At 45.4% G+C, this 13,145-nt stretch overlaps 1 protein-coding gene across 1 annotated transcript; it reads left to right on the top strand.

Moving 5' to 3' along the window:
- Positions 1-447: 447 nt before the first annotated feature.
- Positions 448-12,408, top strand: APOBEC2 (apolipoprotein B mRNA editing enzyme catalytic subunit 2). The gene is made up of 3 exons (XM_006148603.2): positions 448-700; positions 8,555-9,118; positions 12,007-12,408. Exons 1-2 carry the CDS (start codon positions 570-572, stop codon positions 9,096-9,098), a joined length of 675 nt encoding a protein of 224 aa, XP_006148665.1. The 5' UTR covers positions 448-569; the 3' UTR covers positions 9,099-9,118; positions 12,007-12,408.
- Positions 12,409-13,145: the final 737 nt, after the last annotated feature.

The following is a 13,145-nucleotide window of genomic DNA, read 5'->3' as shown; positions in this document are numbered from 1 at the left end:
ACTCAAAGCTAGTAAATGGCAGATCCTGTTACACTGGGGATCCTGGTCGATTTGGCATTGCATAATGGGTTCGAAACATGCAAAGCAGCATCTGTGCCCTTTAAGTCACAACTCACACACTTTCTTCCCAAGTTGTCAGTTTTTATTCCAGCTCTCTTCTGGACCCTCCTTTCCTGAACCTAAGTTCCTTCAAGGGAGATGACCTGGGTCTCTCTGCAAACACCCCCTTCAATGCATGCTTCTGAACTGGCATCCCTACCTGCCAGCTTCCTGTCTGTGCCTACTGATAAATAGGGGAGACTAATGGCCAGATTTTCCATTCCCCCACACTGGTACCTGCTGTCACTCAATTAAAAAAAGATAGAGGGAGAGGGCCTGGGGGAGGGGCAGGAGGCCCTGGCTATAAAGCCTGTGGCCTGGGGGTGAGAGCAGGAAGCTTGGCCTGCAGGGTCCTCTTCCCATCATCCCCAGCCAGATTTAGCTGCTGACAGCTGTTTGGACTCTGCTGCCAGGCCCTGGCTCAGACGCTGCCTCTCCTCTCTCAGTGACTCCTGAGCCACAGCCCCTCCATGGCCCAGAAAGAAGAGGCCGCCGCGGCCGCTGAGCCTGCCTCCCAGAATGGGGAGGATCTGGAGAACCTGGAAGACCCTGAGAAGCTGAAGGAGCTGATTGAGTTGCCGCCCTTCGAGATCGTCACAGGGTAAGACTCGGATGTGGACCTGGAAACCTCTTCCCTAGAAGAGCACAGGCGTGGGGCAGGCTGTAGAAATACAGGACGGCAAGAGTGGGGGTCAAGGTCAGCCTGTGGCAGTGAGAGTGCACCTGTGTGCACATTGGGGTTTGCAGAGAACAGGGCAAGGGAGCTGTCTTGGCTAGTCAAGGTGAACACCTAATCAGGCGAAGATACGGAGCTTCCTAGAGGCCAGGGCCCAGAGACGTAATCACCCGTAGGCTTCCACCTACGGGGATGGTCATCTGCCTCTCTGGGTAGAGATTTAGTCCCAAGGAGTTTGGTAACAACAGAGGATAAAACCGACATTTGATGTATTTTTTGCTAGTGAGCACCTGCTGGCCCCAAGATTGGAACATTAAACACAAGGAGCCTTCAAAAAGTTCACAGAAAAATCCAATGACAGATTTCAAAACATTTTTGCTCCAAAAATAAACTTGTACTTCAATCCCATTTTTCCATAAACCTTTCGAAGTCCTCGTGTATAGCCCTTGTTAAAGTACCCCTCTCTCTTCAACCTCTCTGTTTCTGCTTGGGTCTCGTCCACCTCTGTATGTCTCTAGCCCTTTCTTTTGAGTTTCTTTGTGCAGCAGGAAACTCATAAGACAGAGAAGACAGATCCATTCTTTCCAGTGCCGAATGGGAAGGAAGCAGATATATATATATATATATGGTTTTTTTTTTCTTATTGAATCTTTCCTGAGTCTCCTCAGGGGCTATCTACATCTATCACTTAAAAAAAAAATTATATATAAAAAAAAAAACAGAAAAGTTACTGCTCAAATAACCAGGCTACAAACTTTTGGACAGATAAGCAGTTCCAGTTCCCTGAGCCACAGCCTAGAGGATCTAGGGCCCAGAGGAAAGGTTCTAAAGACTCCAAAGAGGGGGCCGTGTACAAGAATCCTCTGCCTTGTCCACATTACGCCCTTTCTCCCTCCTCTTTCCTCTCTGTTCCTGTGGTAGAAGACCCGCTAAATGCCTAAGCGAAGGAGAATATGTGGAGACACACGTCTTCTCTGAGCTCCAAGTTCCCCCACTGGGCTCTCCCACAATGCCCACCGGCTGAATATAGGCACAATACCAAGAGAAGTTTAAGGAAGAATGGAGGCAAAGGGGAGGGGAGGCCTGGGCGGCGAGGTGGACTTACTGTATTAAGCTTGGCAAATGACTTTCCAGTCTTGGCCTGTCTTGTCATTTGTGGATTTGTTTTGTTTTGTTTTCAATTTTGCCAGAGGATGCATGCACTTACTGGTGAGAGACAGAGAGGGAAAGCGAGAAAGCAACGCCCCCCCCATGGGGAATGGTCACCGCAATCCCTCCTCCTCCACTTCTCCTTTCAGGACTTTTGGGCCCCGTACATGCCGTTTACCACACAGCCAGCCATGTGGGATCTAGCTCCCTTCACTGCCACACCACAGGCTGGCTCCGTTTTGTCATTGGTAACATGAAGAGGCTACTTCATTGCTAAGGTCCCTTCCAGTGCAGATATTTTATGATTTCTTGGAGGACCTAAGGGAAAGGCATCCTCATTCCTGAGTCATGAGTAGCCCCTGAACTTCCATTTGCCCAGGCTCACTCAACTAATCTCACCCTCATGCTAGGATTAAGGAAACAGCTGGGCACGGTTAATATAGACCCAGGGAAAGCCTGGGGTAACCAGGCCAGGAGAGTCCTCAATTCCAGGGCTCACTTATAGGGAGATCCTTTTTCTAACACCTAAGCATACTGGTTCTTGCTGTCCTTGGGCACACACACATGCACGCACCCACACTCCACTCTGCAAGGCATTCAGATCTCCCCAGCACAGAGCAGGGTAGTTCAAGAACAGAATTAAACGGTGCTTGCTGGGTCGAACATGCTTTGGGGTCCCAGAGCAGTGAGTCCTTAAGGATGTCCTCTGGTGTATTTCACATTCGTCCAGAGCTTCATAATCATAACATACTTCCACAGGCATGAGCTCATTCAATCCTCAGCACAATGCTAGGAGGGGGGTATATTATTGCCACTTTACAAACAGGGAAACAGGGGACCAGCAGATGGTGTAATGGCTATGTCGCTGGACTTCCCTGTAGTCGACTGCGGTTCAAGTCCCAGACCTGGTGGCTTAAACACACACCAGGCTCATGTGCGTGTGTGCCCAAGAACCCAAGAGGAGAATGGAGGGGAAGGGATTGTGGCATGGCCATCTCCCCTGGGGCGTGATTTCTCACTTTCTGTCTCTCTGTCTCTGTCTTTCTGGCAAACACACGTGCCCTATAGCAAAAAAAAAAAACAAAAAAACAAAAAAAAAACGGGAAACAGAGTAAGGGAGGTTGTGCAATACAGTCAAGACTACAGAACCAGTAAGGGATGGGTCTTCTGACTCCTGGCCAAGTATCCTTCCCACAAGTCTCATTCTTTCTGGGTCCCAGGTTTCCTAAACAGAGTTTCCTATATTACCATTTGAAAGGCAGGGAGGGTCAGAGGCTTCCCTTGACCCCTGACTCAGAAAAAGGGGCCCTCTGAGAGCAGTTCAGAGGGGAGGAGGAGCCTTGAGTGATTCCTGGTCCTAAGTGACAGCTGTGGAGTGCTGTCTCCAGGGCCCTCAGGATAAACAGAGGCTTAAAATAGCCCAGGGGTGTGGCTGTGTTGTGCAGGGGCAGGATGAGGAGACAGCTTTCCTCTGCTTCCCTCTAGAGATGCCTGAACTCCCACAGGGAATGCACTCCTAGCGCTCCTTGTATTGGAGCTGGAAAGTAGCGGACAAGAGGTGCTCACTGAGAAACTGAGGAGGGAAGACACGGTGGGAAGAAGGGGGATGGGCTTCATTGGTACTGGTTCTGGTTGAAGAGGACACTCTGGATGGAAAGCAAACTGAGCACATTATCAAGACAGCACGGTGAGAAGTGTTGGGGAAAGGTCTGAAACCACAGGGCCGTGCTGAAGCCAACTGCTGTTGGCTCGAAACTCAGGTGTGCACACCTCTCCCTGACTCTCGATTAGGTTCAGGTTATGTTAGGAGTTCAAAATCTCCATAAAGGGAGTACTTACATTATGTAAGTCAGCAAATGCTAGCAGTCAGGAACTCTTTTCTTTTTCCCAGAGCTGAGTTTTCAGTTACGTACCAGACCGTCTCTGAAAGAGAGAAATCTCTGAGAGGAAGAGTCAAAAAGAGATCAGGTGGGGTTGCTGAGGACAGACCTCTGAAGGAGGCACCATCCATCAAACTAGCTTCAGCATATTGTTTACCATGGTCCACAATCTGAGAGGCGGGATTACTCTTTCAGATGAGGAAACTGAAGCTCAGAGGGATAAGGAATTTGCACGTGGCTAGGAGACAAAGAGGGCATGAGCCCCAATACTGATGTCAGACCACCACATTGCATCCAAAATACTGAAGAGGATTATGGCAGCCACAAACATTTCCTGCTAAAGACTTGTTCATTCAGTGCCTGTCTCCTCCGTTAGTGTTTAACCTCCATGAGGACAGGGACTTTATTCCTAACATCCAACGCCTAATCACCACTCAAATAAATATTTGTAGACTAAATGAGTGAACTAATGAATGAGCACCTGCCATGTGTTAGGCTCTCTGCCAGACAGTAGGACAGGGAATGAACTGGGGAAATGGCGTGAGACTTCTCCGGCTCCTGCCCTACTCTGAACGCAGCATGCTCCAGGGGCGCTCTGGGGCACTGGGGTGGGTGTCTCCCCATCTCTCCATCCCAGTGGGAGTGACTGTGGCTCTGCCTCATGGCACCTCTGATGTGTTTTAATCTTTGTCTCTAGTTGTATTCTGTATGTTCGTACAGAAAGTGGAACCTGCTAGTAAAGAGATTATTACAGAACAGAGATAAATGACGGTTCTTTCAACCACTTTTCTGTGGCCACACGAACACAGAAGAGGCAGGGTCCATAGGAGAAGGGGAGGCTAGGAGTAAGGAGCCTTTGACGTTACTGTTAAATGCCACAGGCCCTTCACCCCTCACACTAGACTCGAGCATGCTGAGGTGTGCCATGAAGAATAGAAGACAGCCCACCGACTGGCCACACTGGCTTCCACTGAGGGGTGGTGGAAGACCAGTGCTCTACAGTAAGGTAGTACCTCCCAGGTAAAGGGGCAGGCTATGGACTTCCACAGGCAGAATCCCATCCAGTCCCGCAGTATGGTGCTCCCTTCTCGGTTCTAGGAAGTGCAGGCTGCTAGAACCCTCTGCTTCTGCTGCATACTCCTCTTCCTGACTTGCCCATTCCTCAGCATCTACCTTGAAAGTGGTCTAAAAAAGGAGAATGCCAGTGAAGCTGGCAGCTGTGCCTCTTTCAAGCAGGTCTGAAAGGTCTTGTTGAGAGAAAGCTAAAAGGAGCCAACGCTCCGTGAGCTGTGAGGAGATTTTGCACTCCAGGATTATTCTGGAGCAAATGTTCACTTCCAGATCAGCTTCTACCACCCTTCAGGATGCTCCCTTTCACTGCATAGAAGTAACACTTGGGAAATGCAAGCTTTTTTTTTTCTTTTTTTTTGGAGAGGTTTTTCGCTATAGGGCACGTGCATGCGCCAGGCAGCCAGAGAGAGATAGAGAGACAGAAAGCGAGAAATCACCCCCCGGGGGGATGGTCACGCCGCAATCCCTTCTCCTCCCTTCTCCTCTCGGGATCTTGGGCACGCACGCACACGCACCCGGGGTGAGTTTTAAGCCACCGGGTCCAGGATGTGAACTGCGGTTGACTACATGGGAGTCCAGCAACATAGCCATTACACTAACTGCTGGTTCCCGGGAAATGCAAGCTTTTAAAGTGAGAACTTAAGGAAAATATGTATTACCTTTACTCACTTCCTTCTCCCTCCATTAAGTAGACCATCTCCCCTTTTTTTCTTTCCTTTTTAATTATTTTATTTAACTTTATTTATTTACCTATTTTTATTTGACCAGAGATGAAGAGAGTGGACCAGAGAGAGAGAAAGCGAGAAAATAAGCCACCAGGTCTGGGACTCAAACCGCAGTTGACCATGTGGGAGTCCAGTGCCCTGAACCACTGTGCCACCTGCTGGCCCCCTCTCCAATTTTTTCTAAACATTAAGATTCTGGATTTTTTTCCTAGAGAAGAAAATGTCTTTGCCCAGTGGCCTCAGTCTAAGCAGACGAAGTGTGAAGGGCTTCGTTTGCCAAAAATATGAGGAAGTAGTGCTTAAAGAGGTGCTGGGGTTTGGGGGAGGAACGGGGAATCAGGAGAAATACAAGGCCCTACCACCTCCGTCCTCCTGGTTTCCCTCCAGGACCTGCAGGCAGTGTTTCAGACTGTGGGAAGCCCACAGAACCTCATCCAACCCTTATGCTTCTTCTAGCAGCCCCAGAAGCCCATGGAGAAGCCAATAGAGCTAAGTCTCTGGACAAGCCCAAAGGAACGACTGGCAGCCAAACCCTGCCCTGCTTTCTCCTGCCCCTTGAAAGGGCTTCTCTTCCCGAGGCAACTAGTCCAGAAGGGCCTGTTGAGGGACACAGTAGACTTCAGTGCTGCTGGCCAGAGGGGTCGGAAATGGATATTTATAGAGAGGTGACCTTTCTTCCTCTCCCTTGGGTTTTGGGTTTCTCTAGGTTCTCTCCTCTTGTCTAGGGAAGAAGAGGAAAGGAAAATGTCAGCATTTAGGAGGAGCTGAGAAGAGTTGCCATTTCATAACCATCCAGCCAAGCTGCAACTGTATGCAGGGCCAAATTCTTGGCGGGACTATATTCAGAAAAATTGGAGCAATGATTTGGGGATTTTAGAAGGAAACCTGAGGGACCACACAGGCAGTTACTGCTGAAGCCCCAAGCCAGTTAAGTAGCCATGAATACTTCCAAGGGTTCCACCTGGGAATCCCTCCTGAAGGCTCTGGACTGGATTTAGGGAGTGGGGGGGTGGTCTGGCAAAAGGTCTTGAAGAACAAAATACGGTTTGAGTAAGATAAACTCTGTGCTTCTAAGAAGCCAAATGCCACTTCAAGGAGTAAAGGGATCATTTAGCAACCAGCAGAGTTCAGGACTAGTTTGGTGGGGTAAGAGTAATTAGGAAGAGCTCAGTGTAAGTAAATTTCCAGCAGAGATTTGAAAGAAGAAAGGGGGAACATCAGGTGATACATTTTCCTAAAATGTTAAGTAAATAATAAACACTTCCAACCAGGGACACAGAGGCTTAAAGAGCTAAGTATAGTACCTGAAGGAACCCTAGGGCTGGGTCCTCAAACACATCCATCTCCACAGTGGAAACTTAACTTGACAGCAAGAGCCATGGACACTTGGGTGGAAAAATTTGGTGATGGGTGGGGGAAGGGAAGCAGGCACCCTGCAGAAAAAGTACTTCCTTTCCTGTTTTTTTTTTGGCATCTGTAGCTTATTCCTAAGCAGCCAAGGTCTGGGACACCAGGGATTCCCCTACAACCCAGGCGGTCTGGTGGCCAACCTGGGGAAAGAGATAGGGTGGAGGCAGGAAATAGTGGAGTTAATGGTGCCATAATGTATTTTCTGGGGTAGAAACAGATTACATGTTCAAAAAGGAAACTATCTGGCCTTCCTAGCTAGGATTTATCCTCTCCTCTCCTGACATTTTGTTTCTATTAAAACCTCATTTTTCTTGGCCTTCAAATCTGACACAATTTTGTATTTTAGATAAACACACATAAGAAATAATCTTTAACTCCGATGCCCTCAATGGTCCCTCTTCTTTTTTTCTCTTCTTGTTATTGACTTCCCCACCCTCTGCTGCTTTCATTTCCTAATCATCCATCTCCTTCTTGAACTACTGGACACTATCCATCACCAAATCTAGTGTTGTAAGACACCTAGCGGGACTTTGCAATTTCAGGCTTTTTCCCAGCTGGCCCAGTCTGCTTATTGTCTTCATAGTCCTCGTCCCCAGACATCACTCTTACTATGCTTTTCTTATACTCCAGAACTTGGAATGCTTCTCCATAGCTTCCTCACTCAAGACTATTCTTCCAAAAGCCTTCGTAGCATGTCCTTTACCCTATCTATTCATTTTTAGCAGTCTCCCGCATAGTGCCTTTGCATAGGCTGGCCCCACAGACAAAAATTTCTGAGCACTTACCATGTGACAATCCTTTCACCTGAAGGAATACAAAGACTTAAGGAATAGTCACTGTGAAAGCATGGTACTCCGAGTCAGGCCATTCCATGACCAAGATGCAATTTACATGAGTTACAGAGAAGAGAAGTGAAAGTATGAAATGCTCCATGAAATCTTTGTCTTGCTTGCCATAAGAAATTGACATGCTTGTACTTTGGAAAATTGCTATTTGAATACTGCCTTTCAAACTTGGCCACAAATTATTGGGTCGTCGGAAAAGTCATGATGCATTTTTGCATAGGAAAACAGAAAAAATATGTCATGACTTTTCCAACAACCCAATAGGATCATTTGGAGAGCTCTCAAAAACCGATGCCTGGGCCTTCACTCTAGGTATTATGATTTAATAGGTTTGGCATGGCCCAGACAGGCAATGACATTTTCAGACTCCTGTAGGTGATCCTAAGGTATTGCCAGATTAAAAAAAGTCACTGATTTAGAATTGTCAAGGAATGTTGTATTCGAAATGATGGAGAAAGCATTTGGAGACCCTTCTTAGTGGGATGAAAGGAATGTACACCCTAATCCAAATTCTCTCTCCTCTCCTCAAAATACATATTTTTAAATTATTTTGTGCCTTCTTATCCTGACATAAGTGTAGACAAGGCCTACCTATGGCAAAAGTGATCATATCTCAGAGTTACCTATTCTAGGCTGGCCCTAGAAACCTAAACACACCTTTCCCTCTTCTTCTCTGTCCCTTGTCTCCTTGACCTACAGAGAGAGGCTTCCTGCTAATTTCTTTAAGTTTCAGTTCCGGAATGTGGAATACAGTTCTGGGCGGAACAAGACCTTCCTCTGCTATGTGGTTGAAGCGCAGGCAAAGGGAGGCCAAGTGCAGGCGACCCGGGGATACCTAGAGGATGAGCATGCAGCCGCCCATGCAGAAGAAGCTTTCTTCAACACCATCCTGCCAGCTTTTGACCCAGCCCTGCGGTACAATGTCACCTGGTACGTGTCCTCCAGTCCCTGTGCAGCCTGTGCTGACCGCATTATCAAAACCCTTAGCAAGACCAAAAACCTGCGTCTGCTCATACTGGTGGGTCGACTCTTCATGTGGGAGGAGCCAGAGATCCAGGCTGCTCTGAGGAAGATGAGAGAGGCTGGCTGCAAACTGCGCATCATGAAGCCCCAGGACTTCGAGTACATCTGGCAGAATTTTGTGGAGCAAGAAGAGGGTGAATCTAAGGCCTTTGAGCCCTGGGAGGACATTCAGGAGAACTTCCTATACTATGAGGAGAAGCTGGCAGATATCCTGAAGTAGGCAACTGCACTCAGCCTCACGTGAGTTTTCCTTGGTACTATGGCATCATCAATTTTTAGCTACTGACTTGGGTGCAAGCTTTGAGGTCAGGTAGAATGAGTTTGGTATTCCTTTGGGGAAAAAAAAGGACTTAATTTCTCTGTGTTCAGTTGGCTGTATAAACGGTTTGGACCATCCCACCCCACTTTCTCTTTCCTCAGAATTCCTCTCCCTAAACTCTTTTCCCACTTTCTCCTTTATCTCAAGTTCCCATAATTCCCATATCTTGGAATACTTAAGGCTGATAGGGATTCTAAGTTTGGGTGAGACAGAAATAACCTTTGGTAAGCTCTGGATGGCACAAGGACCCAAACAGCAACAAGGAAGATATTTGAAAGCCGTGAGAGAGCTCCCACGCACATGTGTTCAGTCATTAACTCTGGACACCTTTCTAGATGCCCTCCTCCTACACCAATTTGCAATCTCACCATTTCATTTTTGTCTAATACAATTTTCTCATCCCTTCAGGAGCCATTTTTTTCATTTTTGGTAATTTTGAAATTCCTCAAGTGGATTTGCATTCAACTTTTTTTTTTTTGGTCAGACCTGCTTTTATGTTTCCAACCAAATGGTTGTGCTTTGAGGAAACCACTAATTGCTATGTGAGTGCATAATGCAAGAACATTTCCCTTATGTTGAGGAGATCTCAGAACTCATGAAAAATGCTGAGTGCAGGAATGGGGATAATATGGCAACAAGCTAGTCTATGCTGTACTGTCCAGTGGGTTAAAAAGATGTTTGTAAATTAGGCAGCGATTCAGAAGTAGCCTCCTACAGATATCAAGAGGTGACAGGAGAACTGGAAGTAAAGATTAGCTATTTAATCAAATAATTAGGACACAATTAAGGCCAATTTGGCCTCTTGCTGAGGGTAAATTAGACTCTTACAGAAATAGGCCAATTACCCTCAGGAAAGAGGGTAAAAGATCTTTTACTATCTTTTTTTTTTGATTTTGGCCTGATCTAGTCCCTTCCATAGAAATGTTATGACTAAACCCCTTTACAAGGTCCAGGTCTACTGATCAAAATCTTACAGTAATTCACAAGGGGTCTTCATCACCCTCTTATCCACCTTTAATCTAAATAACTCACACTAAATAAAAGGTGAAAGCAACATGCTTCCATGAAGATAGTTCCATTTCTTTTGGTGTTTCTCACACCTAATACCCTTAAGAGAAGATGTCGCTCATAGCCACATTTAAGAAATATCCATGTTCCAGAGCTTGATGTTGGCAGGTGTTTTCTATTAGACATGCACACAGGGCATTCTCAAGCATTTGCCAATCCTTGAAGACATACCTTTCTGCATTTCTTACAAAAAGCAGGAGCCGGTCATTGAATTCAGTGAGCTAGTAGACTAGCATGCCATGTGGTACTCGGATCACATCAGACATCAACTGGCTAATGCTGAGCAGTGGGAAAAACAGATAGCCCAGGGTGACCTCTAAAAACACAAAGCTTAACTTTTAAAATTTCTTACAAATTTTGTTAATGTGTATCACTGTAATTATAAATCCAACCTAAATTCTACAGAATGATGATAGGTAGCTTCATGTTAATCCTACTATATTGGGTTGTCAGAAAAATCATGATGTATTTTTCTACGCAAAATTAAAAAAAAAAAAAAACACTTTTCCAACCCAATACTTTCTTCTGAAATATCTTTCAGAGTCATGGGGCCACTGCTGCCAGCTGCCTGCCTATCAAGCCCTTATAGACTATTTTCTAGGGATTTTTCACTAAAATTAAACACTTCATGGAGGAATAAAGACCTTTTAATTCTGGATAATTAAGAGTAGTACTTCTTTACTCCTCTAAACAGAATCAATCGGTTTGAGGAAAAAGTCCATTTCTAAGTCAGATTATTTTAAATAAAATGTTATTTGACTTAATTCTACATAAGCCTCCTTCCATTAAGTGTGTATTTCCTGGACATACGCATATGCTTCACTTGAGTTGCTCGTGTTCCCAAAGAGAAAGGCTAAAACGTACCAAATTAAAAAAAATAAATAGATATGTAATTGTCATCTATAAAACCAAAAGAGCTACCCTATTTAATAATCTAAGGCATGAACATTTGTTAAATAAATCTGTTTCATCGTAACAGAAATGACCCAGACTAGTCGGTCCACAGCGTACTGGACTGCAGTGCTAGAAGCCACATGGCCAACTATCGGTTTGGATCCCAAGTTGGCCCCAAAAAAGCAGAGCACGTGCAGCTGCCCAAGATCCTGAGAAGCTGGAGAGCTGGGCATCATAGCATGAGCCTTGTTCAGAGTACTTTCTCTTTTTCTCTCTTGCACACATGATCATAAAAAATTTTTTTAGGAAAAAAAACAGGGGACCAACAGATGGCATACTGGTTACATAGCTGGGCTCCCACAGAGTCGACCATGGTTCGAGTCCCGGACCTGGTGGCTTGAAACTTATGGCGGGTGTGTTTGCGTGTGTGCCCAAGATCCTAGGAAGAGAATGGTGGAGGGGGATTGCAGCGAGACCATCACTGCTGGGGGTTCTCTCCTGTTTTCTGTCTCTGTCTCTCTAGGCAGTGCATGCACCCTATAGCAAAAATCCCTCTTTAAAAATAAATAAATAAATAAATAATGGAATAGTGTTTAACCATATATTTAATTCAAGACAACAGAGGAAAAGCAGATCTCTCTGGGTTTTGTTTTCTCTGTAGGACTACACTAAAATGTGAATGAAAGAAACAAACCCAATCCTTAAACCAGAAACCACAGGGGACCATGGGAGAGAAATTCAGCAATTTGTTAGGGAAGGCACCCAAAAACCTTAGCTCGAGAAGAAACTTTTAACTGTTTGAGGTCAGCAGGGCTCTCAGTAACATATTTTTTATTTTTTCACCAAGGTCTGCCTGCTGCCACCAAGAGATAGCAGTACATGTATGGCCATCGGGGACATGCTTGTCTTTCTCATACCACTTGGAGCTGGACAACATTCAACACCAACCAATCCTACTAAACGATGCTTTCAAAGAACTCAAACTATACTTCTCATGTTGTAATTCAGTTGGGCTGTGCCTCTCTCTAAGGCTGCTTGCTCTTAGGAAACAGCCAAGTGAGCTGCAAGGAGAGAAATGTAACCATATATACATCTGTGGGGCTGACAGTCCTCATTACTCCCTAAAAGGACTGCTCAAGAGAAAGACCCTTAGATCCCAGGTACAGCTTTTGAAACATGTCCAAAACTCTATTTTATGGTAAGTTGATTTGTCCTTTTTTAAAGAAAAACAGCAATATTAATAAAAGAAATGGTGTGATTTTTCTGTGGCTAGGTTTTTTATAAAAAAAATTTGACTTCTAGAGACAAGAATGGTGACATTGCTGAACTCCCACGTGGTCAACTGAGGTTCAAGTCCTGGACCTAGAGGCTTGAAACTCACACTGGGCGCATGGACATGTGTGCCCAAAATCCAAGAGGAGAAGGGATTGTGGCCTGGCCACCCCCGCTGGGGAGTGATTTCTCACTTTTTGTCTCTCTGTGGAGCACACAGACCCTTTTAGCAAAAAGGTCTCTAAAAAAAATTTTTTTTGGACAGCTATTGTTGCCAAGGACAGTGAGCAGGTCCCAAGCAAAAGGATGTCTTAGACTACAAACCAAAACATATATTTCCTTCTCTGAAGACAAGGAAAATGGCATAAGGTGGAATCAAATCCACGAGAAATCTGTCATAAGGTAGCTATATCCCAATTGCTAATTAATGAGCAATTAGCTTCTTGATTAAAGGAAAACAGGTGCAAAGGAGGAGTTCAACAGATACACATCATGTAAGAATATTCAGTATGTGGTAGTTGATAATAGCAAGGTGATGTCAAGTCTCTTTTCTTAAAAGGTTTGCACCCTGTGTGAAAGCAAAATTTCACATGTGAATTTCTGGGTGTTTGCCAAACTGTAACGAGGTTTCCAGGAACAATATGTTTATTCTGATTATCAGGGCATGTCTCCTCTCCCCAGGCTTCAAGTGTGATAAGTCATAGGAATTTGACC

The sequence above is a fragment of the Tupaia chinensis genome, unplaced genomic scaffold (genome assembly GCF_000334495.1).
Source record: "Tupaia chinensis unplaced genomic scaffold, TupChi_1.0 Scaffold000238_1, whole genome shotgun sequence".
In the NCBI taxonomy this organism is placed as follows: domain Eukaryota; kingdom Metazoa; phylum Chordata; class Mammalia; order Scandentia; family Tupaiidae; genus Tupaia; species Tupaia belangeri.
The sequence above is the reverse complement of the archived record's forward strand: the minus strand, read 5'-3'. Positions and strand labels throughout refer to the sequence as shown.